The 27,572-nt window shown below is 40.4% G+C and overlaps 1 protein-coding gene across 8 annotated transcripts in view; it reads left to right on the top strand.

Annotated features, from left to right (window-relative positions):
• The window catches only part of LOC108314566 (ERC protein 2-like), a 439,969-nt gene that overhangs the window by 37,636 nt on the left and 374,761 nt on the right, over positions 1-27,572 (top strand). For all 8 annotated transcript variants that reach the window (XR_001829551.2, XR_005202640.1, XR_001829554.2 and 5 more), the window contains exon 2: positions 23,367-23,527. Coding sequence is in view for 4 of the 8 variants with exons in the window: in XM_017543517.2 (XP_017399006.1) it covers positions 23,367-23,527 (161 nt within the window). In the remaining 4 variants the exon portion in view is untranslated. The remainder of the gene's footprint in view (positions 1-23,366; positions 23,528-27,572) is intronic.

The following is a 27,572-nucleotide window of genomic DNA, read 5'->3' as shown; positions in this document are numbered from 1 at the left end:
TTTATGCTTGTGATTTTGTTTGACTTTTCTTTCTCTCTCTCATACTTTCCTTTAACAAGACATAAATAGGCATTATTTTTATGATTGGGGTCAAAGTATCTATAAAGCTATTTTGGGTCTGAGTAATGAGAAATAGAAAAAAAAAATGCCCAGGATTCATAATCAAGGAAAGCCACTGTCAACTCCCTGATACATTTCTTTCCAAGCAGCCTTCTCTAACTATATGTACAAATATGTGTATATATTAATTTTCTCTTAGAAAATTAGAATGGCTCTTTACTAATTTAGAATGATAAATATGACCATCAAGAGGGTTGGATTTTTATATAAAAGTAAATATACACTCACACATGCACACACATACACACCATAGGGTAATAATAAAGACAAGACATTTGAGTGTTCTTCAACTTAAGTGCCTTTTAATTTTTTTCTTGCTTCATTCTTAAACTATTTCATTGTGCCAATGTCATCAAATGAATGCTGCTCTGTTTCCTATAAAATGGTGGGTTGATTCTATTGGTAACCTTCATGGTCCTCATTATCTTTCTCACTAGCATTGGCAACCATCAAGTAGAATTGTAGGGCTGAATATCAGCTCTAGGATATCTCTTCTGAGATTTCTTCTCCTTCTCCTCACCTGTAGGTAGGTACCATCACCTCTCACTCAATACCCCATACTATGCCAGCTCTGGTCTAGTTTAAGCTGCTGTTTGTACCAGTTCTTTAAAAAGGGTATCTGATCAGTCCCTAATACCACCAATGAGGAACATTACACAGCATTCCTGATTAATTGGTTCCCTCTGGTAGATCACTCCAATGTATCCCCATATAATCAGTTGGATTTCAGCTGTCTGTATGCCCCTTTAAGCCTTGTGTCCTTGCTGGTAGAGGGCCATTCTTCCTCCTTTCTGTGGTCTGTATAGAGCACCCACAATCAAATTGCTCCTTTGACCTTTCAAGTTTGAGTGGAACAAGGGAGACCATTCAGCTGGAAATACCTGAAAATTTGGTTATATCTACATGAATGTGGCATTATGACTTATGGTATTTTCTGCTTTCAGTCCCCAGTAGTGATTTTATTTTGTGGAGGCATTAGCAAAGAAATTCACCTTATTGAAGAAAAGGAATTTTAGTGTCTTAAATTTTTCCCTCTAATATATGAGAACCTGAAATCTCATTCATGCTCTGTGAAATTGAAGAAATTGGATATTTGGGAATGGAAATTGGTGGTCCTCCAAGTAATATGGGATCTAAAAGTGTTAAATCCTTTCATAAATAAACTTTGATTCAGACTGGAATGTCTTGGCTTGATCTTAAAGGTGATGTTATAGGAGACATATAGCCGTTGACTAGCCTTAAAGATAATTATCTGCACATTCCAGTCTTAGTCCGCCATCAGCAGCAGACTAGCAGCTTATGATGAAGTCAATGCTCTTTCCCTTACTAGAATATTACCTTGAGACAGGCCTCCAATATTATATTTAGATGGGATGTTTGTGAACCACACTCTGCTTGTGAACTTTGAAAGCACAAAGGAATCTCTCAATAGTGGCAAACATTATATTTCAAGCCTTCTAGATTTTAATGCTGTATGTGTCTTAGCAATTTGGGTTTATTTCCCATTGGGCCATATCCTCCTCTCTTTGGGTTGGTTATTTTCTTTTTTAAATTTGTAAATTTTGTTTAAAAAAACCCTATACATCATCATTATGGTATATTCATGTGAATTTTTAGATGAAGTTGTGAAATAAAATCTGTTCATGTGGATAATTTCCTTGGGACAGAGAAGGGGATGGAGCTGGAGGAGGGGAAGAAGAGAAGTTCTTTGCTAGACTGTGAGCACCATGAGTGCAAGGATTGAGTCCCTCATACCTGGCACAATGCCACAATAAGTGCATTGAATTAGTGAAAGAATTTCTAGAAAGCTTGAAACATGATAAATGTTTTACCTTCAATTCTTACAACAGATGTTACAAAGCAAAATATTCTAGTGGTTCTCAGACTCTAGAGCCTGACAGCCTGGGTTCAAATCCCAGCTCTGCCACTCACTAGCTGTGCGACTGTGGGCAAGTGGCTTAGCATCTTTGTGTCTCCGTTCCATCATCTGTAGAATGATAATGATAACTTAACAGGGTGGTGTAAGAAATAAATGCTATTATAGACAATTGTTCATACTCACAAGATTTAGATCCATGCATGGCACAAAGTAAATGCCATGCAATTGTTCATTAGTATTAATACTTATTAGTTAATTAGTTTTGGGGTATTGATGTTGGGTCTTAGGGAAACCCTTAGAATATTTCGAGCAGAGTTAGAAACAAATATTTATATGTCTGCACATACACACACACAAACATTAATGTTTTGTTTTTCTTGCTTTCTTTTTCTTTTTTGAGACAGAGTGTCGCTCTGTCACACAGGCTGGAATGCAGTGGCATGATCTCAGCTCACTGCAACCTCCATCTTCCAGGTTCAAGGGATTCTTGTGCCTCAGCCTCCAGAGTAGCTGGGATTACTGGGGTATGTCACCATGACAGCTAATTTTTTGTTAATTTTTACCAGAGACTGCTTTCACCATATTGGCCAGGCCGATCTCCAACTCTTGGCCTCAAATGATCTGTCCCCATCTGCCTCCCAAAGTGCTGAGATTACAGGTGTGAGCCACCGTGGCCAGCCCAATGTTTTCTTAATATAGAGTTTTACTTTTATCTTATAGACTAGTCATTGATTCAACCTAAACATAGAATATTTAGACAAAATAAACAAAAACTGGAATGCATAATGTATATGTATGTGAGAGAGGGAAGGCTTTTTGTATTCACAAAACTTTTTGTATTTTGCATACAAAATTCCTCAAACACATGATACCTATACAATATAAATATTTTTCCATGTTGATAATTATCATTGGCCAAATTTTTCCCATAATATTTGGATGCAAAAACCTAATATTTTGTGTTTTCTAAGTCAAATTAAACATTAGTTCACAACCCCTCACTTCATCTGCCATGTTTGGTAGAAAATTAAATCTCAGATTTTATGAGGGTCCTTCAGGGTACTCTTAATTCACCCAGAGTGCTCGAGGAAGGCATGTGGTCTTTGTCTCAGGGTGGCTGCCTCTGGGATGCTCAGGGTCCAGTGCCATTGATAGTTACTGACATACTCCCTCCCATGGCTGCCTGAACGTTACTCTTAGGTTTTAGTTCTCGGCTTCTTGTCTCTCTGCTCTGGGGAGCTGCTTGGGATGGAATGCATTTCAAACCCCTGCTGCCTGTGAGATCTACCACCCTCAGCTACCACAGGTAGAATCCACATCTCTCCAAGCCCAGCTATCCCCACTTACCCAAACTCATTCTGACAGTTTGACTCCTTGGACCAAGATCCCAGGTTTTTGGGAACAAAGACCTTTTATCTCTCCTCTGTGTCAAGAGAAGTACAGAAGTCCCCAGGACTCAAACCCTTGGCCACCCTCTGGAGCAGAAGAGGGAACTCTGGTTTTAGTCTGTTCTGATGTGGCCAAGAAATGTTCCCAGTTGGGTTATACCAACACATAATTTCAGACGCCATTGTGAAAGAAGCGCAGCACCGACCTTAAACACGCATATGAAAGGATCTAGAGGAAGGCAGCTTGATAGAGTGGCTGAGATGGAAGCGGCTGGCATCAGACTGACTTCCTGTTTGACTGCTGGTCCTACCATTTTCCAGCTTTTTGACCATAGGCCTACTTAACCATCCTGTGCCTGATCTCTAACATGGAAATAGTAATAGGACCTTAGACATTATTCTGTTCAGTAAGTAGGCCAGAGTCTGGCTCAAAGTGGGTATTCAATGAAGGTGAATGTGTTATTTGAGGTACTGCCTCATCTTGGGATTGAAACAATGCTTATGGCCTCCAGTTTTCTTTGCATTACTCAAGTTAGCTTGCCCTCTACAGCTAGAAAAGGTGGTCCTTGGGGCAGACGCATGACCCTTTTCTTCCTTGATGGTGAGCTAGAGCAGCATTCCCTAGAACCTAGAGCACAGGAGCGACATATGGCAACCCTATGTGTAGGAATCATGGTGACCCCCTGAGTGTTAAGGATGGGGCTGGAAGAGGGCTTAAAGCTTACCTAATTCATGAGCTCAGTTTACAGCAAGGACAACTGAGTCCCAAGAGGGAAAGAGGGGAAGCAAGTGACCGGCCAGCTGGCTACTCTTCTAGCATTTGTTACTACTTCCTTCTCCATGTCAGCGTTCTCAGACTTACCTGCCAGCCCAGCCCACACCTCTCCCTGGAAGGCTTTTCCCTCTGAGCTTCCTCCCTGACTCTTCCTTTCCTCCTGTGTTCACTTTCAGTCCCCTGGAGCAGAATTCTGCTTTCTGCACACTTCCTGGCCTTTCCTGCCCACCTGTCCCAGCCCATACTGTTTCCTTTTTAGAATGTTCTTCCCACCATCTCTGCTTGACAAAATTCTAGCCATCCTTTAAAATGAAGCCTCAAAACTGATCATTCATGATCCAGATATGGCCCATAATGTGTGTTGTTGAATTCAGGCAGGATATTTTTCTCTTTGATTGAGGCACTACTTAAAAAATAAGGTTTTACAGGAAAATTCAGATATGTTTGCTTCTTTTGATAAATCAGGGGATCTGGCCATGTAGAACCTGCATGTTTACATGGTAGAAATTAGCAGCAGCTAAAGGGCATGTCCCTGCCTGGCCAGCATTAGGCCTGGATGATAACTGCTTTGCCCTACCAGCCTTTGAGTTGGTGACCCCTGCTTTAAGATGTCATTTAAATGCTGTCACTTCTGGGAAGCCTCCTCTCCCTGTGTGTTGCTTTTCCAAATGTATCATCCCCTCTTTGTTTTCGCCTCTAACACTCTGCTTATGCTTCTTCTGTAGCAGAGGTGGAACTCTGCCCTGCCTATTGTTGGTTTTAGTAAATAATGCTTATCGTTTATCAAGTGCTTACTAAGGGCTAGGCACAGGGCTGAGTGTTTCATGGATATTTTAATCTGCAGTCCTCGCTATGACCCTGAGTGAAGTGCGAAGTGTGTTATTATCTCCAATCTACAAATGCAGAAGCCCAGAGAGTGTAAGTGGCTTGCTCAAGGTCACACAGCTGGTAAGTGGCAGAGAAGGGATCTGAGCCTTCATCAGTCCAAACTCAGTGTCTGTGTTTCCTCATGTTTTATACTGATGGATCTCTCCCATCAGGCTGAAAACTATGGGGTGGGCAGGAGTGCCATTCTCTAACTCTCTTACATCAGATGCTTACAGAATATACATTACATCAGAGACACAGACTTCTGATCCATTTTCTCCAGTCAAACGATTAAGCAATGATGCGAATGGGTCATTACAGCATTTTGAGCACTGAGTCCCTGCCCGATGCTATTGTAGACACTTTATCCTACAATCTCATGTAATCCTCACAAGAGCCCTGTGCAGCAGGGAATGTTACCTCCATTTACAGTTAAGGAATCAGAGGCTCAGCGAGGCCAGCTTCCTTGGCCAAAGACACACAGGAACAAGTGGCCAGTATTTCAACTGGAATCTTTCTTAACTCTAAGTCCTGCATTTTTTCTCTAACCCGCCATGTTTTTGAACCACTTTCCCATATAAAAGCTACCAGAGCCTTCCCCTAAACACAGAAATGCTCATCAATATGGGGTCTTTTCTGTGCTGAATGGCTGAATGTTCACAGTCTCTTTGAATTGTGCCACTACACTCCAGCCTGGGCAACAGAGTGAGACTCAATATAAAAAAAAAAAATAATAATACTCACTCTTCCTTTCCCGAATGGAGGCAGGCCTACAACCTCTGTGTTTGGATGCCCTTTGGAAAGTGGGCAATATTGTGTGAAGCAGTAGTTCTTGAGCTTGAATATGTGTCAGAATCAGAACCAATCCGAAGGGTTGTTAAAACACATATTGTTGGACTGCATCCTCAGTTTCTGATTCAATAGGTAGAAACATGGGCTGGGGGATGCTGAGAGTGTAAATTCAAACAAATTTCCAGATGATGTTGCCACTGCTGGTTGCTCCCCCTGCCCCCACTTTGAGAACCACTGGCATAAACATTAGGTATTATTTTTGTTAATTCCTTTTATGAGTTAGGTGAGCATTTACTAAGTGTCAGCCATGTGCCAGGCCCCAGGATGGGTATTACAAATATAGGAGGAGTAAGTTAGACATGGAGCAAAAAGCCTTGTGAAGGAAATGGGAAGATACATAGAAGGAAATTCTTAAAGTCATTTAAAATTGTGACACATGCTATGAGGAAAACCAACTTGGAGCTGAGATGAAGAATACCAGGGACAGGTGGGAGGCAGGCAGCTCCCTTATCTAAAGGGACTCAGAAGGGCCTTTGGGAGGTGATGACATTTATGCCAAGACCTGACAGTTGAGAAGATGCCTGCTATTTGAAGAGTTTGGGAGGAGGGGTTGGAAACAAGGCATGGTAAGAAAGAACAGATTCTACAAGGGCCAGGGTTACATGGGGTGTAGTTGAGTCGGGGGCTCGACAATACAGGTACTTGTTAGCTGCAGGAAGGAGTTGGAGTTTTATTTGCAAGGCAATAGAAACTATACTGCTTCTTTTGAAATTATATTTTGATTTTGGAAGTCAATGCTTATAGGTGTGAAAATTCCTTAGTCTGCTCTGTTGCAGGTTTTAGGCTTCCTCTGCCCATACAAATGGTGACTTACCCTCAGAGTTATTGCTAAGTGGAAGAGTGTGTGCTAGGGCCTGTGGAGGGAGGGGACAGGAGGGATGCTGCACGCGCGCACACACACACACACACACACACACACACACACCCCACCACCACCACCACCGCCACTGCAAACTGTGAGGTCCACAAAAAAGTAAAAAGAATAATGTGCAGCCAGGTGGCTTACTCCTGTAATCCCCACACTTTGGGAGGCCGAGGCAGGCGGATTGCTTGAGGTCAAGAGTTCAAGACCAACATGGCGAAACCCTGTCTCTGCTAAAAATACAAAGATTAGCTAGGCATGACAGCGCACACCCATAGTCCTAGCTATTCAGGAGACTGAGGCAGGAGAATTGCTTGAACCCAGGAGGCAGAGGTTGCAGTGAGCCAAGATCACACCACAGGACTGCAGCCTGGGCAACTGAGTGAGACTCCATATCAAACAAACAAACAAAAAGAATGATAATAAGAAGAATGTGCAACACATCAAGACATAGACAACAAGTTTAGTGATTTGTCTCCTTTTTTGTTCATATTTGGAAGCGGGAGCTGGACTAGAGAAGTTGTATCTGGGGAGAAAATGCTCTTCCCATGCTCACCTTTGCCTTTTAAAAGGTCAACTCTGTTGCCAAACATTGTAAGTTAAACCTTAGCAGGGACAACTGTGAACATGGGCTGTGTCATACATTGAAATGGGAATGTGGATTATTAACTGTCATGCTTTTCTTTGTCTCTAAATTGAAGGAGAAGATGCCACAGGCCAACTGGTTCTGTCCACACCTGGTGGTCTGGGTGTTGAGTTCACATGACCCTCTTATTCAGAAATGTGTTCCCCCCAGACACTCTCTTTCTTCACTGAAGAGTGGAGTGAGTTATGCTTTATTAGACTCATCCAGATGAGACATGTTCATGATGGTTTCTACAGCATTAGGAATTTCTACTTTTTTTGGTTGGGTCTGCTAGAGTTGTAAAAGGAAGCTTTCTGGACATTAAATTTGTAGCAAAGAGGGGTAGAATGAGGTTGGCAAGGGAAGAAACAATTTCGATATAATAAAAATAGGATTGTTCAAAGCTGAGATGAAAGCTTTCTTACTATTTGGTATTCAGATGAAATTTAGTTTGGAAGTCACATCAGCGACTATTATATTTCTTCAGAACCTCTGCTGTATTTTCGATCAGGGGGCATCTTGATTTCACTTTACTTGTACAGCAATCAGAAAAGCCATAGATGGTTTCAACTTGTGTGTGTGTGTTTATTTTATTTTTACCTACAGGTACTCCAGCCATTAAAATATGATCTGTATCCATTTTGGAACTTTAAAGAAATGATTTTGGATGAGGGCAAAATGTTGTGCCACCTATTCCACACAGTTCCTTTCTTGTCAGTGCTCACTTGCATTGGCACTTAATTTGTTGCTGTACATGAGAACATTTCTCCATCACCTCTGAAAATGTCTCATAGGCAAGGCTTTTAGAACCTGAATTTTTAAACACGAAACAGGATTATGGATTAATCTCAGGCAAGAAAGTCCCCGAGGGCTATGTAACCTAACAAGTAAGCCTCTGCTCTTGGCACGTCCCTTCCTGGGCTGCCCTCTGTTCCTGCTGTTGACCTAGTGGACGAAAGAGTGGATGTGTGTGTGAGTCTAGGCATGACTTCTCTAAAGATCAACATTTGTACACACTGGAGTCACCTTTTATACATAGTGCTACTGACATTAACCAGAGGAGTGGGCCTGACAGCCCTGGCCTCCACACCAGTGAGAAAGTGGCCCGGCTGTGCGCACACAGTTATCTGAAAGGATTCAGCAGAAAATCACACAGCCTAATTGTTCTTAGTCCAAAAGGAACTATTGCCCAGAAGAGGCGGCTTTAAGGTTTCTGAGTGTGACCCATCAAAATGGGCTATTCATTTCAATATATATGTAATAAACATTGAGGCTGTTTCTCCTCTTGAACTCTGGGTATCATAGCTTTATTATAGCTATACGTTCTTGAAGAAGTGAGAGGAAAAATAAGAAATATTTTTAAACAAGGCGATTTAAATATTTCAGAAGCTGTACAAGAAAGAAGAAGTCCAAGGTGAAGCAATCAGATCCTTGAGTGAATATTTGGTATTCAAAAGCAAGGAATCCAATGTTTTCACTTTTGTTTGTCTTGAGACTATTTGATACAGAGTTATATTTGATGCAGGATTATGTTTAATCACTTTATAGGAGACTAGACTATACCCTCATGTTGGTAATGAAAATGGTGAATTTTTTTTTAATCAGAGAAGAGCTACTAAGGAAAAATCATTTATTTTGAAAATATAGTTTAAAGGCATACACTGAGAAAATGTGTCCGTTGAGGAAGACATAGATGTCTATTTCCAAAGCATGACATAGGTATTTGGTGAAGCTTGGAGTTTAATATGTGACTATAAATGGTACAATCTGGCCGATAGCTTTTCATCCCAGTTGTGAAACTGTCACATGCTAAACTGTGAGTATGTTTTGTTTCTACCCAGATGAATAGTGAATGTTTCTATAAATCAGGACAATTCAGAAAAACAAAAAGTTGCTGATTTTAAGCATGAAAATTATGCACAGCAGGATGTGTACTTTGGTTGTTTTTATAGGAGTGAGCTGAATTTGACCTTTGCCATCCACCCACTCTCCGTCAGGCTCCCTTGGGACCAATACATGGTCCCTAGCAGGGGCTAGGGGACAATCTCTGGTGTGGAGCCAGGTGAGGGGCAGAGTAACTGGTCCTAGGAGCCCAGTGTCAAAACCCCACTCTCATTAGTTCAGCTGGACAGCCAAAAAGCAAAGTCTCCTTCCCTGAGATGCAAGGAGGATGCTGAGCAGCATGCTGATGACTGGAAGAGAGGCAAGGTTTAGCAGATCTGCTGTTGTGATTGTGTGAATACTTGGCCCACTTGGAGATGGAAGGAAAGCAGAGAAACCCTCTACTTAGCTTTAAAATGCAGCTAGGTCCTGTCGGTCAGCCTTGCTCGTGTGGTGCCTCTCATACTTCTCACCAGTCACTTTGTACGTGGGGAGAACTGACTGTTTGGGTGGGCGTCTTTGTTCTGAGTCTTCTTTGTATGAAGTGATTTTTCCCAAGGTTAACCAATTAAGAATTTTTTCCATGTCGCAGTAATCGCTGAGAGGAGGGAGCCAAGTCACTGTGGGGGATGCTGTGCCTTAGGGACGCATTTGGGAGGATTTCCTTCTCCTAAAGCAATAGGGTCAACATAAAGCCCCTATAAAATGTTTTAAATAAAGGAGAAATTGAAGCGGAAGACTTCATTCTGGCACTTTATGTCTGGTTTTTGCTTTCCTCCCACTGAGGAGCTAACCCAGCCAGCAGTCTGGAGGATGTATTTAGTTGGAGGATAATGAAGCTTTACTGTGATTTTTTTACTTACCTGGATTATAATTATAAGGAAACCAGTACCTGCGAGTGGTATCTATGGGTTAGCGTAAGATGTACCAGTACCTATTGCTGAATATGATACTTAAAAGTGTGTGTGTCTGTGTTTGTATGTGACAGTTTGTTTTATAAAAAGGGAACACAATTACAGTATTTTTATCACATGGCTCTTAAGAAAGTCAATATCGTATCCTGATTCAGTTGGTGTCAAGTCATTGATTCAGATGTTGCTTTACCTGGTATGTAGTCTTCCTTGGGACTAGAAGGCATTACAACTTGAAAATTATCTGCTGAAGTCTTCATAGCTATCATGTTTTGTGAAAGGATTTTTTCCCAAGTATGGGAATGGCCTCATCGACCTTATGGATAGTGACTGTGGATGTGACGGGGTATCACTCACATGATTAAGTGTGTTATTTGGCACAGTTTACTTTAAAAAAGGGACATTATCCTTGGTGGGCCTGACCTAGTTAATCCTTAAGGCAAGCCCTTAAATGGGACTGGGCTTTTACTGAAGAAGGAGAGTCAAAGCATGAGATGGATTTGATATGAGGGGGATTCTCCATTTGCTGGCTTTAAAGATTTGAGGGGACCGTGTGGCAAAGAATGCAGGTGGCCTCTATGAGCTGGACATGACAAGGTGACCTCAGACCCACAGCTTCAAGGAATTGAATAATCTTTCAACTCCATGAGCTTGGAAGAGGACCCTGAGCTCCAGATGTGAAAGCAGCCTGACAATATCTTGATATCAACCTTATGAGACTTTGAGTGGAGAACCCAGTCACACCTTGCCTAGACTTCTGACCTGTAAAACTATGAGCAACCAAGTTTTCAATAATTTATCGTACAATAATAGAAAATTGAAATACAATAATAGAAAATTGAAATAGAATACAAAAGTCAACTAAGGCATTTTGGAACAGTGCTGGGATCAAAACACATAATGACCATTCTACTCCAGTGAAACAAAAGGGACCCAAGATCCATCACTAATTTCTGTTCATCCATGCATTTTTGGGCACTATGTGATAGAAAATGAGCCAGGGATTTTCTTGCTCTTGAGGGTCCAGGGTTTCCTCCCAGACCCTCTCAGTAGAGTCTCCTCTAACAGTTCTTCCATTATATTTGTATTCAACAATCAGCCTCACATCCTGGTAAAAAGTAAACCACCTGAAAATCCTTTACCCTTTCTGAGCTTGTTTCTTTGGGAATATGGGAGAACCAAATAGGATATTGGAAACTATATTATCTAAATCAGCAGTAATGATTACCTTTCTACAGTATGGCTTCTTCTCTTCCTTTCTCCCTCCCAACCTCCCTCCCCAAATTGTCTGTTGACCATCTACTGTGTGTTTGAGAAGAGGCTGTGCCAGGTGGAGGATGCACTGGACTCCATGTGCTTAAAAGAGCAAGGCGACATACAGGGAAGCCACTCCCTATTGCTCAAGGTAGCCTTGTGATGCAAGGATCCTGGGGTATCAGGCTTGGAGTCAGGCTTGATTTGAGCTGACTGAAATTTGTCATCATCAGTAGGTATCTCCCCCAGAGCCAAGTCAGTAGGAGAACTGAAAGTAAAGGAAACCCATTTCCTTCTCCTTCCTCGGAATTGCCCCAGCAATGATCCTTGTGTTGTAAGAGAGTGGGTCTGTTTGAGAACACCACCCTGATTTGTTGAATGGGAATGAACAGACTCTGCTAATGGAGGTGGCCAGCCAAGTAGCCTGGACAAGTGGTTTGAATTTTCTAGAGCCTCACAGCTTTTTTTATGTGTGGCAGAAACAAAATGATAATAAGAAAATCAGATGATGCTAAACAAGCACCAAACAAAACAAGCAAGGAAATGAATGCAGTGGACTTCCAAAACTCATGGGAACTTTATTAAGGAACAAGGTGAAATGAGTTTACTCATTGTGGGGCAGGGTGGAGGTGGCAGGAATTACTTTTGACAGCTCTCGAGTCACTAACATGTGGGCTGTCCCTGGTGAACCTGGATTATAACCAGTATAAGCTAAGGGACTCTCAGAACCAAAGTACCCCTGCCTTGAAGAGTAGCCCATCTTAAAGTCATTTTGGCTAAAGGTAGCTGCCATTGTAACTGCCGCCAGAGGGCCCCATCTTGTTCTGGAGGCCTGCTTCATACCTCTCCTTTAGAGGCTGTGGTTTACCTGCAACTGCTTTTTCCATGGGATCAGAAATATTTTCTAGGTAGATCTTTCTTAGTTGAAATTGGTTTAATTGCTCTTTTTGTAAACATTTGTAATGCATATTTGTATCAATAAGTACAAACAAATATATAATAAAGTATGTGAAATCCCTAAACTTAGAAACAAACCCGTCATGAATATTTTGATACATTTTCCTCTAGTCTTTTTTCCTATGAATATACAGAAAGCCCAACACACAATTTGGATTGTATTGTATCTACTATTTACCACCTGTTTTCCTCGCTTAAGATTTCATGAGCAGCTTTCCTTTACCTTAAATCTTCCTGCTTAGTGTGTAATATCTGACCAACATCTCAACAATTTGGTGGCCATAATTTATTATTTGATTTCTTTGTAACACTTTTAAGCACACATACCCACACTTTCCTTGTAACACTTTGAAACACACACACTCTCTCTCACACACATAGTTTTTGTAACTAATTCTTTTCAAAGATGTGTATACATATATGTATGTTTGTATATGTATATATAGTGTGTGTATGTATGTAAACATAGAGATCCATACACATACACAATTTTATTCTGATTTTTATAAACAACATTGTGATGAATAGGTTCATTATGTCCTTAGAGTAAATTCCTCTGGGAAACTCCCTTATTATATATCCTTAGAATAAATCCAGAAAGTGGAATCTCTGGATTAAATAGTATCCATTAGTTATACTCAATTTAAAAGAATTGTAAAGTTTTTTCCTATGACCAAAAAAGGTAAACCTTCCACAAAGACTGAAATAATTTATGAACATCACCATTGGACAACAAAGCTGTGAAAAATGGGATGTTCTGATGCTGCTCTTTCTAATTCAGTAGCCAACAGACATGTGACTATTTCTATTTACATTTTAATTAATATTAAATTAAGAATTCACTTCCTGGTTTGCACCAAACACATTGAAAGTGCCACATGTAGTTAGTGGTATAAATATTGAGGGCAGAACAAGTTACAACATTGCCAGCATTGCAGGAAGTTCTTTTGGACAATGCTTCTCTATTTTCTTCTCCAGTACCTTCATCTTTATGTTTGGAATTTAGCCTAAGTAAGATTAAAATATGAACAATGCATATTCTGTGTATGATTAATTTGGTTTGTTATAAAGTAGGTTTCATGGTGAAAATTTTACCTTTCCATTGAAGATGAAAAATGTGATGCATTTTTTTTTTTTGGAAAATGTGAAAAAAAGAAAATCTAACACTTTGTCTTGCTTATGTATTTTCTTATAGGTTGAAAACTAAGTAGTAATGTTTAAACCAGTGCCACTGTTGATGACAATCTCAGGTGGTCATGTGCTTACCATGTGCCAAGCATGTCGCTGCTGTAGTGCTCGTATTCCTCACAAGGTCTCTGGAGGGTGCAGTTATTATTCACATTTTACAGAAAAGGAAATGGACATACATAGCGGTCAAGCTCTTTTCCTAAAATCACACCGTCAGCATGTAGCTGGGGCCTGACAGAGACCCAAGCTTTCTGACTTCAGAGTCCACGTCCTTTACTATCCCTATACTGCTGTTCAAGAATGTCCCCGGCTGTTAGGGAAAAGGCCATCTCTTTGCCACACTGCAGAACTGTGACACAGGTAAAATAAAGGTTCCCAGTTGTTCGAGATGTACCTACACCAAATACCCAGAAGCATACCCCCCCCACCCCCCTCCCAGCCTTTTTCTCAAGGAGCTTCCACTGAGTCCAATCCCGTCTGGAATGAAGAGTGCTCAAGGGCATTTTGAAGAAGGTGTCATTCATTTGTACTCTGGCAATTTCTCATTAACAGACTCTATTAAGTCAGGTGTATGCATTTTTGCACATCTCTTCTCCATCTTTTATTATGGTATGAAGTTTTGTTAATAAGCCTGGGAAGAGAAGAGGAAAGGGAAAATGTGAAATTAGTCAAAATCAAAGAGTTTGAGCCCAAACAAATGTGCTTGATGTGGGTACTTGTTTGTAGGAGAAGGATCAGAGGTGACCAAGCAAAGCTCCTTGATGCTTAAACTTCAATGAAGAGAAAACAAATCAGTCTTAAGGATGGCCAGGTCCAGGCTGAAAGCAGTCTGGGGATTTTCAGTTTCAACCTTTTCCAAAAGGTGTCACTCTAAGGCAGCAGTGGGGAGGTGGGAGGGAGGAAGAAAGAGATAGAAATGTCAGATAAGGGTAATTGGAAAAATAAGATTAGTAGTCCTTGTTTTAACAGATCCTTCAGCCTCCAGCATCACTGTGGGAGAAGTTGCTGCTGCTGAGGAGGGCGTTTAAGCGTTTATCTTCACCTTCTGATCTCAGTGTGACCTTCTATGCCCAGAGTCGAGCTGGGCCAAGTCCAACTATTCCCACAGGACCAATTCGCATTCCGGATTTGCTGCAACCTGGGATATGGGGATTTCATTGGCTCTGTGTTCTGGTGCAAACTGAAAACTGCCATCCTCTTGCACTCAGGATGGAATGAAGACAGGAAACCAGGATGGATGGTGGAGCCTAACGTAGAAGAGCCTGTCTGTTTTTAAAATATGGCTTTAAAAATTCCAAATCATTAACACAAAATACACACCAACTCCATGCTGACATATAATTTAAGGGGAAAAAATAGCTTTATCAAAATATTTGAGGATCAGCTCTTGCCAAACAACCCTCTTGAAAAGCCCGGGAAGCTGCCACGTGTCAGGAAGAGACACATGGAACCCAGAGTGGGGTCCTGGCAGATAACTGCGAGAAAGGCTGGTTTTCAAATATTTAGTTAAACAACACAAATGTATGTGTAAGTTTAAGTCGACACATGTTAATGATTTAAGGTCTTAAACGGGTTTTTTATTTTATTGTTTTAAGGCTCCGCTGTTCACTTTAAAAGATCCGACGATTTCTCCAGAGCCATGCGTAAACACTGGACTCTTTAGAAAGCCAGGTGATGACTTCATTATTTTGAAAGTGAACAGTTATGAATCATTCAAATAAAATTGAATATTTCCTGGTAACAACTATTTGAAAAGAGAGTTGTAATGATCTGCAACATGGAATGACTAGTACAATCAGAAATGATTGTACAAACACAATTATTCAGGTTTTTTTTTTTTTTTTTGTAATTCGTAAGGCCAAATCAACCTCTAGCTTGAAGAAACATTTAATTATTATGTTCTAAATATATAACATCAAGCCAGTGTATTTTTAAAATGTAATCTTAGATACCAAATCAGAATTCCAGTTTTGCCACATTTGTGGATCTTCTAGGAAATTATTTTAAGTAAAACGTCTAGAGTATTCTAGAAGACTTTAGAGGTGGCTGTGAATCCTCTTTTCACTGAAAATGACATTTTAGCAATTAAACACCTTTACTAAAACTTTTTTTCCCCCAGGAAATATTATTGTCTGGTGAATTACTAATAGATGTACTTCTAAAAGAAGCACATACTGTATTAAATAGAGACAAATGGATTGCTTTCCTGCTGGACTGTCAAAAGCTTTTATTGTCTCTTAATTGCTGTGATTCTCCAACCAGCATTTTTCTTAAGAATGGGACCACAGGACCTCCTCCAGCCGGGTCCACCACCTGCACTTCCCCAGGCTACTCAACTTGCCTGCCTTAGGGAGGCCAGCCACAATGCCTAGTGCAGGATGGGCTGCTGTTTTATTCTTTTGTACCACCCAGTACTTTTCTTTACAATCAGAGCTGTGATTAAGTGATCTGTTGATTTCCAACTTCCCTGTGGAAACCCTTCTGAAGGCAAACCTGTGGCCAGTGTCCAGCAGAGTGCCTGGCATATGGGAGATACTCAGCGACGTGGTGGAATGAAGGAGAGAAGGAGTGTGTGTCTCCCAGGTCCCAGGACACAGCATGTGGAATGCAGAGCAGGACTAAAAGCCATATGCTTCTACGCTGGGGAAGAACCTGGGACTTCTTTATTGTGTCTCTGTGAAACTCATAGGTTTCTGGGTTCTCCAGGCAGCTGCTGGGGTGGCAATGAGCATAGGGCCTCCATCCTTTCAGAAGCCAAGTAACTGAGTCACCACAACCCAATAGCAAAGAAAAGGTGCTTGAAGTAAACAGCAAGAACTTGAAGGGCGTTTGTTAAGGATGGTGAAGGGACCACTGATTTATGGGGTAGGAAAGTATCAAGTTTGGACTTACACTTCATCCATCATTGAACTAAGTGAGTCAAAGGAGGGTGTTTCAGAATCACGTCTTTGTGTTCCCCTTCCTCCCATTGCACAGGTATTTATTGAGTGTGGATACTGGTGCTATGTCAGGTGCTGAAGGGGCTTCCAAAGAGGATGGAGACATGGTCTCTGCCCTCCAGGGATTATAGTCTAGTTGTATTATAGCAACTAAGCATACACGTTGTGCAGAATGGGTGCAGGAAATGAAAACTGAAGGCACTCGGGTTGGGCGAAAGTAGCATGGCTAGGAATGGGTATGTGCTGGCCCCTTCCAGGGTATTAGGCAGGGTACTTTCCACGCATTATTTCACTTTATGCTTATGTCAGTCCTGTGTGGCTGCTTCTGCCTCCTCTCTACTTTACTGGGGAGGATCTGCAGGCTTAGAGAGATCAGTAACGTCTAGGGTTCTCAGCCTTGGCCGCACTTTGGAATCACCCGGATCTTTAATAAAATACATATGCCTGGCTCCCACCCTCAAATATTTTTATTTAATTAGGAGCAGTGTGACCAGGGCATCCACAATTTTAAAAGCTTCCCAAGGGATTCTAATGTGTAGCAAAGTTTAGGAAATATTGGGTTAAGATTGGCCTAAGGTCAAAGATCTTATAGGTGGGACCAAAACTTGACCCAGATCTGACTGCTTCTAGAGCTCCAGCTTTTGATCACTGCAAGCTGTGAAGGAGGCCAGGTATAGACAGGGCCTTAAAGAATGGGCAGTTTTGGTAAGCAGGGGAGTGATTGTAGGGCAGTCCTGGGGTATATGTGCATGTGTATGTGTGGTTGAGTGTTGGTGAATGGAGCAACACGCAGACATAGATGGGTTGGATACTTACTAGGCACTGTATTAATAAGAGCTGACGCTTCTGTGGCACTACTGAGTACTAGGCATTGTTTTGAGATCATTGCTCACGTAAACCCATTTAATCCTCATAAAAACTTTGGTATGTTATTAGCTCCATTTCACAAGAGGTACTTGAGGCTCAGAATTTTGTAATTAATTGTTTAGCGGCCACTTACAAGTGAGAACATGTGATACTTGATTTTCTCCTCTGAGTTAGTTCATGTAGGATAATGGCCTCCAGCTCCATCCATGTTGCTTCAAAGGACATGATTTCCTTCTTTTTTATAAAGGGGGGGAGGCAAGAAAAGGGATGAAGTTTGAAGTACCTATGGGTTATAATGTTCAATATTTGGTGATGGGTACACGTAGAAGTCCAATTCCCACATGCAATATACCTGTGTAACAAACATGCATATGTAGCCCCTGAATCTAAAAATTTTTTAAGAGTCTATTATTATATTGTCCCCAAATAATCCTTATTCTGGGCATTTTAATATAATTTGAGTAAAAATTACTATAACCTAATTCTTATATAGCAATGGTAATACTCTATGTTTAAAGCAAATTTTGCTCCAAGTTTAAGTTGAGAAACCTAGAAAATATTGTCTAGGTTCTTTCATGAAGACAAACATTCCAGATAATTTCTATAATTTTGTGAATATTCTTTATTATAAATATTAACTTATTTTTCTTACATGAAATCAGTTTTTCTACCTGGGAAAAAAGTTATAATTCACTTAGAGTTACACAGCTAGTAAGTGGCAGTCTAGCTCCTGAATTATGTTTCTAAGCCACCATGCTGCTCTGTGTCTTGTGTTAAGAATATACTGTTTTCATATTTGCCAGGCTCAGCACTAAGAGCTCGACAATGATTGCTTCATGTAATACTAGAAGTACTATTGTTATAGATGATCAAGCAAAGCCATGTTCTCACTTAGGGGGAGGGGCAGAGACAGAGGCTAGGGATACATGTGTGCATATGCACACACATGTGAAAGCACACACATACATGTATGTATCTATGCATACATAATTATGTTCAATCTTATTATACATGTGGGAGAGGAAGGGACCTGAGCTTGGGGTATCAAAAGTAATGATAGAAGGGAATGATGGATCCAAGAAATATTTCCAAAACAGAGCTCTAGGACTTGGTGATAAATGGAAAATAAAAGAGGAAGGAGAAGATAAACGTGGCTCTGAGGTCTTAAACATGAATAACTGAGAAAAGTCAGGGCCTTGGACCAAAATGGTGGATGCGTTAGGGAGTGGCAAGTTGGGAGGGTGAGGACAGGTGATAGGGGTTTGGTTTGGGCAGGTGTACCTGGATCCAGAGTTGACTTTTGATCATCCTCAATTGAAAGTGATATTAGGACATCCAGATGGAAATGCTCAACAGGTGGTTAGGTACGTGTGAGAGAGGTCAAGTCAGGAAAAAGGAGATAAAGGTTAGAGAGGTATCTACATAGAGGTGAGAACTATGGAGACAGACCTCAATGCATCTCCCGTATTTCTGTGTGGAGGGTGAGAGTGCCTGTAGAATGGAGTCACAAGGAGAAAGACCCAGTTATGGTCTGCAGGAAGATGAGTAATTTGCAAAATAAACAGGGGAATATATTCCTAAGTGTCTTAGTTCATGTAGGCTGGTTTAACAAATTACCATAGAGTAGGTGGCTTATAAACAACAGAAATGTATTTCTCACATTCTGGAGACTGGGACTTCTTAGACCAAGGTGCCTGCATGGTTGGATTCTGGTGAGGTTCCTCTTCTGGGTTGCAAGCTGCTGACTCCTTGCTGTGTCCTTACATGGTGAAAGGGGACATACAAACTCCCTTGGGCTTCTTTCATAAGGGCAGTAATCCCATATAGGAGGGCTCTGTCCCCATGACCTAATCACTTTCCAAAGTTCTCAATCCTTAATGCCATCATTTTGGGGGTTAGGATTTCAGCATATGAATTGTGGGGCTACATAACCATTCAGACCATAACACTAAGGAAAGCATCAGTTTTAGGAAGATGAGGAGTGGACAGGGCACTGCTCACATACATTAAGACTGTATTTCTAAAAGACAATTTAATTACAAAAGAAAGGTGTTCATCATACATCAATTATATACAAAATTTTGTATTTATATGTATATATGTATAGGATCTCAATTATGTATACATAAATATAGAGAGAAATCAAAATGTTTATAATGTTTATCTTTAGGTGGTGAGATTTGGGAGGATCTTAACTAAAAGTGATGTTATTATTTAATCTTAAGAAGAAAGCGAAAACATTTCCATACCTGTATCTTTCATATATATATATATTTTTTACAATAAATATACTTTATTCTTGTTTTTTCTTTGAGACAGGGTCTCATTCTGTCACCTAGGCTGGAGTGCAGTGGCATAATCACCGCTCACCGGAGCCTCAACCTCCCAGGCTCAGGCGATCCCCTTGCCTCGGCCCCCACAAGGTAGCTAGGACTATAGGTGTGTGTCACTGTGCCTGGCTCATTTTTTTAAAAAATTTTTTGTAGGGATAGAGTTTTGCCATGTTGCCCAGCCTGGTCTTGAACTCCTGGGTTCACTGTTTATGATCAAGTGATCCACTGGCCCTGGCCTACAAAATTGTTGGGCTTATAGGTGTGAGCCTCTGTGCCTGGCCGCACTTTATTCTTATTATCAGAAAAAAAAAATAATTTCTTGATATCAGAAGAAGAAATGCCTTATGGGCTACATCATCTCACTTAATGTGCCCACAATCATCTGATAGGCAGGCAGTAGGGTTCCCTATTTACCTGTTGAGGTAAATATGGATTAGGAGATGGAAACTGAGAAAGATGAAGGAACTCATCTCATTCACATCATAAGCAATGCCATGGTTCTAATCTGGTGATTAAGATACAAACTACTTATATACAGTCAATCAATTAAAATGTTATTTCAAAGAAGGGACAGAGATTTGGGTACGTGTTTAGCTGTGCAAGCCGCACATTAAGAAAAGACATTTGGCAAGAAGGGAGTTACTTGTGGCCTGCAAGAGTAGAAATACCTTCAGACAGCAAGAATAACAAGCACTTTCCTCTTGATGAGAGATGACTGTGGTGGGGAGATGGAGGCAGGCATAGAGCAGATGTTCAGAATTAGACAGTTCGCCATGGAAAACAGGACAGGTTATACTGGGAGTAACCACCCCCAATCTCAGTGGCGTAGCACAACAAAGATTTATATTTTGCCTGTGTGATGTGGGTCAGCCCTGGGCTTCATTGTGGTTACTCAGGCTCCGGCTGAAAATGATGTCATCTGAAATTGCTTCCACAGTCACCATGGCAGGGAAAGGGTAACATTGGAGTTGAGCGCTACCACTTAAATGTTTCTACCTGGAAATGACAGTGGTTTTAATCGACCAAAGCCACACCCAATTCAAAGGAAGAGGGGAAATGTGGTCCTACCATGTGCCTATAAGGAAGAGAACTAGGATATTGTGAAACCACCCTAATGATCACTGCAGCAAAACTACCCTAATGATCACCACAGCAGGGGAGATATTTTTTGCTTTCTAAGATTCTTGTTTTGGCGCAAAGGAAACAATTTTCAGGACTCTAGAATGTTAAACACAGGAAGACCTCATGGGCATCATCTAGGAAATGAGATTCCAAGGGTATAGTGATTGTTTGCAAAAAGACAGAGAGAAACAGTAGTCATGCAAAAATTAGAAGGATGCATTCTGAGGCCAGTGCCCCACATGGTCCTGGTGTGCAATACTCACTGTCCAGGGCCACACAAATTGGGAAGAGTGAGGAGCTGGACATGGGAACTTATTGTAAAACTCTGTTTTCAAGGTATTGAGAGGAGCAGTTCTGTCTCATCTGATACTAGGAGTTACTGATGTTGGAGGCCAGTGCATCTCCATCAGTTACAACTCTGGATTCTGTCTCCCAGATGTCTCCCAGGTTTCTCCATGTGCTTGTTGCTGAAATGACTGGAGCAGCCTGAAATCATTACGCCAAAGTGTCATTTAAAGTTGGGTTAATGTAGAACTATCTAGTGCTTGCCCTGAGTGGTCCGGTGGCAGGTGAACTAAGAGTTGGAAACCCAACTGAGTAACACCGTGTCTATAGATTGCAGCTAGATCAGCTTCAATGAATGAGAGAGAAACTGAACAAATGAGAATCCAAGAGACCTCTCACTCCTCTGGAATCAATATTATGTTGAAATAAAGAACGATTAGTGACAGAAAAGGAATCATGAGGACACAGGCCACCTCATATGGAGTATCAGGCAGACTATCCGAATTGGCATACGGAATGATCATAATTTTTATTTTTATTTTTTTTTGGGCACTGCTATTGAGTGTATCAAAAAATAGAAAAAGAGAGGAAAACTAAAAACTGCTTTAACTTCATCACATATTGCTTTGGGCTTCTAGTTATATTTGTGATGTTCTGTGAACTTACATGAAAAACTAAAAAGTTTATTAATACTTATAAATTTTATATATTTGTAAAGTTAAAGAATAATGCAACTTATTCTACAGTTATATAGGGGTGGTTCTGTCACTTTTATAGGCTATTCTTTATATTCCTTGCTTTTTGAACTCTTTTTGGCTTTGGCTTTGATTTAAATTACATGATCATTAAGTTTCCTCTTTTTATCAGGGCAAAATGAAGGGTTTTCTGAATCTTAAAAGCGTGTAATTTACTTTGGATGTGAACTAAAATGCTTATTCTGAATAAATTCCATGTAAAACTGCAGAAATTGTGTAGAAAGTCTTTATGAATTGAAACTTAACATGTCATTGACACATTTTGAAGGGTGTTCTGTTGACTTTAGTGATGGATGAGCCTATTCTGCCAAGTTCAGCTGGAAGGGGTATTTTAGAAAGCCAAACATCAGCTCTGGAATCTAGAAACTTCCTGGAATCATGATTTTGGATCAGCAGGGTGGATACAGCCTGCATATGTGCAAGGGATGGCATTTCACCAGCTTGCTCCACGGAAGTCTTTGGAACGGAACCATAAACACCAGCCCTCTTTGTTGTGTGTTGGTTTTTAAGAGTCCCCAATGGTTTGGGGAGGATAAGGCTTTGCCTCAGGGCTCCCTGGTCTCATTTTTTGGGACCTGGCTGAAAACCCTGGTTATTTGATAGTCTGGCCTATTTCTATGATGTATTAGCACCCTATAAAAGTTACATGTCATTTATTTCAAGTTTAGAACCCTCTCAAACTTCAGGGGTAAACCAAACTTGAACCTTTTGTGGCTGGAATTCTGTTTACCTTTGGCCAAACCTTGCTTCCTTAATGTAAGGCTGGGAGGGGCTGGGAGGTGAGGTGAGAGGGACTCCTGAGTCTCCCTGGACATCGAATAGCTTTTACCAAACACAGCTTTGATACGTTAAAACAGGACTGAATCTGAAACACGTAGATTAACTTTCTGTCAAAGTACTCTGGGGCCTACACACAAAAGTATATTGTGTTGGGCAAAATGCATTTTGAGTGTTGCCTTCCTTCAACGGTGAGGAAGTATCTGAGACTTTTGCCAAACACAGGTTGAAATTGGGTCAAGCCACTCAACCCCTACTTCTAATAAACACATTAAATCGTTTTTATAAAGGTTATTGGGCAATCCAAATTTCTCCAAGGAGACATGTCTTGTGTTTGAAACATTTTTTTTAGGGTTTTTGTTTTGTTTTTTTATTTCCTTAGGTTTTGGGGGAACAGGTGATATTTGGTTACATAAGTTCTTTAGTGGTGATTTGTGAGATTTTGGCACACCCATCACCCAAGCAATGCACACTGAACCCAGTGTGTAGTCTCATATCCCTCACCCTCTTCCCACCATTTCCCCACCGAGTCCCCAAAGTTAATTATATCATTCTTAAGCCTTTGTATCCTCATAGTTTCAATGACAAAGAAAGAAAGGGCTACAAGACACAGTAGCCCAGTCCAAGGATCCCTATGATTCTTTTGTGTTTGTTGTTGGAACACAGGCTAGCAAGGATATCTCGCACTTGAATGGGAAAATAACACACAGAGCTCCATGTGCCTTTCAGATAGAGGAACTGATGAATGCACTGGAGAAGACCAGACAGGAGCTGGATGCCACCAAAGCACGCCTCGCCTCCACACAGCAGTCCCTGGCTGAAAAAGAAGCGCACTTGGCCAACCTCCGTATTGAGAGGAGGAAACAGCTGGAGGAGATCCTGGAGATGAAGTGAGTACCCATTGTTGCTTTTGTAGCCTCTCTCTTCTAGCCTCTCTTGAGGATGGGAAAGGGGAAGGGCTAGAGAAGATGAAGAAAGATCTCAGAGAAAGAAGAATTTAGCTAACACTTGCCTGGTCATTTCTGAAACGATGTATTTTATTTTTTATTTGTAACTTTTTGCATATTTCTCTCATCTGTTATTGAAAAAAATATAGATCCAGCACTAGGTTTTGTGTGTCTGTGTTTTGTGGACAGTGCTGGGATTCCTAGATCTGTTGCAAAGGTCTGATTCAGCCAAGAGGCTGAGGCCTCATTAAGCACAATGGTAATTTGAGCACTGCTCAGAGTTAAGTGGAAATTTTTCTGAGGAGGTATTTCCTAATTGTGACTATAACTTTGCTTATTATATTCTTTTCACTTGTGTACAATGCCTGGTTTGTGTTGGCTCTCATAGAATCTCAAGGTTGGCACCTCTTTGTTTAGAAAGTGAAATTCTGATTTGCTGGGCTTCTTAGGTTAGAAATCCCACACCCCCACCACACCCCACCCGAGTCGGGGCTTGGGAAGCTAAAGTGGGGAGATTGGATGGCAACCAATTGCTTCCTTTAATTTAATCAATGGTGTGCAACTGAGTGCTGGGAAATGGTCGTTCCTGTGGTCCTGTGACATACCCACCTACATTTCACTCTTATTTCATTCTCACAGTGAAATAGTATCATAGGAAGAACAAAGGAAAGAAAATTACCGAGAGATTTTAATAATAATCAGTTGTAGTCGTTCTGTCTGTAAAGAACTAGTCAAGTAGCATCTCTATGTTTTTAAATGAAATAATCACTAAGTTATAATTTAAATATAACTTTCCTCCTCAATAAGGGGAAACATACATAATTATGGCATCTTAAGCCTGTAACACAGACTTTGAAATTGGTGGCTAGGTATGGAAGTGACCTTATCATGACCCAGCAAGCCTTACACATGGTTAGCATTAAACTCAGAAGGCTTAGATCATGGAAAATATGGAATAAAATATTTTGAAGGATTTAATAATGAGGACAAAACATTTATTCCTCATCAACTACCTCAGTTTCTCCAAGACCAAAGAATAAATAGGTTTTTTTTTTTCACATATAAACCAGCATTTTTTTCTAATAAAAGGTAATATAATAACAACAGGTATTATTATACTCAGTTAAGAGGTAAGGGAGCCGATACTCAGAGAGATGCAAATAATTTGCTTAAGGCCATCTGGCCACAACAAAACCAAAGTTTTTTTACCTTAAGCTCCATTTCTGCTACTTAATTTTCTCGAGGAATTTATGTTAATTCATCAAGACTGGAGCGTTTGTCTGAGTACTGTGGTCATCATGCTGAGGAGAGCAGTGCTGGGCACATGGGAGGTGCTCAGTGATTGTTACCCACGACCGTGTCATGCATGTGGTAGGTGCTCAGTGGTTTGCTGAGTGAGTGACTAGGTTGAATGCTGGAGACTGAATTTTATGTAGTTAAGAATAAAAGTATTTTAAGTATCTGTGATGTTCTCACCATCAGTAACTTATTAACCCTATTAAAAGAAAACATGTTTATAAGCACAGCATACATAAAATATTGATGTTTGCCAATAATTACTATTGCTTAAAGGATTAACATATAATTAGTTGTGGAAGATGTGTATGAATTTAATTGACACTCAGAAAAATTATAACTGCCAATATGTGTGTAAACACTCAGCTAAGAAAGATCAAAAGTATAGTGTAATATTAAATCATTGAAGAAACAGCAATATTCAAAATGGAAAGTCCATTTATGAATGTATTCATGTTAGAATCTAAAGTTATGTCTTTTTATAATGTCTATATACAAAGTTCACAAAATGCTTTATTTGAGAAAGTTTCCATCTTGCTGATATTGACCAACAAAACTTCATATCCTAGAAAAAAAGATGTAATGTTATGATTTATACAAGAATACAGAAAGATTTGGAATTACATATACTTCCACCTTCGTTTTGGATTTGATTTTTGAATGGAGGTTAAAAATACTGAAATTCAACTTATGACTTAGTTTTACCCTTGGAAAATTTAGCATATGCTTTTTTTGCATCTTATTTTCACAATAAATGTAGTATAGAATAAAAAAATTATTAACAATAGCCAATACTAGTATTAGTGCATTAACAATAGGGGTCCATTGATCCCTTTGGCCTGTATTCTTTTCTGTTCACCTGTCCCTCTTCTGCCTCCCTGTGTGTTATATGTCAAGTCCAGCCTAGTTTTTTCTCCTTGTTTTCCAGCTGTTCTCAAGTAGTTAACTCTCCATCTCCTGAAGTGATTTATTATGCCATTATAAAGAAATTTTAATTACTTCCTGTTTATAAAAGGAGCATAGATTTCCAGCGTTTTGAGAGAACAAGTAATGGTGAAGTATGCTGGTTTGTGAGTCGTCAGACCCGGGTTGGAATCCTGTGGTTCCACCTGATGGCTGTGTGACTTGAGAGAATGCCCGTAGCCTCACTAACCTTCCAGTTTCCTCCTGAAATGACTTGCATGGGGGTGTTTGTGAGGAGGGGTTCTCAGAAGAGGGCTTGGCACACAGAAAATGATATATGTATGCAAATGGCGCTATCAGCCAATGAAAATATGTCCTTTGTTTAGTATACTTTGTGAAGAGTATCATTTATCTAAAATTTGGATTTATTTTTCTAAAACATATAAACTTTTTCCATGTGTATGTTTTCCCACTTAACTTCATGGTTTCAGATAGCACCTAACTAAGACCTCTTTTGGTGAATTGCCACATTATTGCTGAAGTGCTTAATCTGCTGCCACTGCAAAATAAATACAAAATTCCTGTGTTAATTCCTTTGGTGAAAGTAACAAAGCCTTGGTTCATTAAGCCCGATATGGACCCTATTCACTATTTAACTGCCCTGGAAGCCCAATCTGTGGGCTTCTGCTCTGGGACTCTGGGAGGGCTTAGGTACAGGGCAAGTATATTGACTGCGATCTGCAAGGAGAGGCACCAGCCTCTTGGGCTGTTCAAGTTCGCTCCTGATTTGATCAATCACAGTGTTTAAGCTGAGTTGACACACTGGTTACTTGACATTGAATTCATTTACATTTATGGGAACAGCCAGATGGGTATTATTGTTGGTGAATTATTATCATCTGTGCCAAGCATTGTTGGTTTTTTATTCAACGGGCACCTATCATCTTTAGACACGCATCTTTAGGTCAGGTTTACCCAGTTTCCAAACCCTGGTGGGAAGGGAGAGGCCTGTGGAGTTTAGAGGGAAGAGGGGTAGGGCCATGACTCAAGAGAAAGGAATTGTGATCTCATAACTCATTTCTGTCTCACTCCATAACATTAAAGATCACTCTCTGGTTGCCTCAGTTTTCTCTTCAGTAAAATGGAGGTGATAATACCCACTTGCTTACTCTACGGAACTCGTAGGGATAAGTTTTTTTTTTTTTTTTTTTAAAGTAACAAACTAAAATTAATATAAACCAGCATACGTGAAAGTGCTCTGAAACCTAAAAGGAGCTTTTGAAATGAGAGTTGGTGTCTGTGGAATTCATTGTAAACCCAATGGCACAGAGTTTTAGAATTGGAAAGCAGCTGGGTCCAACCTCCCAGGCTGCACAAGCCGGTCTTCCATTTCACAGGATTACTCTTAAGGAATTCACCAGGCCCTGGTGAACACCATTCCCACTGGATGCCATGGGCTCATAAGGTGGTGGTTCATGCTCCATGGCTCTTACAGGTAGCTCATTTGTCCTTATGTTGAACTGAAATGTCTTTCCATTTGTCTTGGTTTTTGTTCCAGAACTATATAGAATTTACCTGAACACCCTCCAAAGTTAGACATTTGTTTAGATATTTTTTAGGTGATACTGTTCATTTTAAAGGAAAAAAGAGGCAGTATGGAGAAACAATATGAAAAAATAAAATTACTCATGATCCTAACATGCAGAGAGGGACACTAATAGCATTTTGGTATATGCCTTTGCAAACGCTCCTTATTTTGTAAAGAAAATTGGACTGTACTTGCATATTT

Source organism: Cebus imitator, unplaced genomic scaffold (assembly GCF_001604975.1).
Source record: "Cebus imitator isolate Cc_AM_T3 unplaced genomic scaffold, Cebus_imitator-1.0 Scaffold8, whole genome shotgun sequence".
Taxonomy (NCBI): domain Eukaryota; kingdom Metazoa; phylum Chordata; class Mammalia; order Primates; family Cebidae; genus Cebus; species Cebus imitator.
This window is presented reverse-complemented; position numbering and strand designations above follow the sequence as displayed.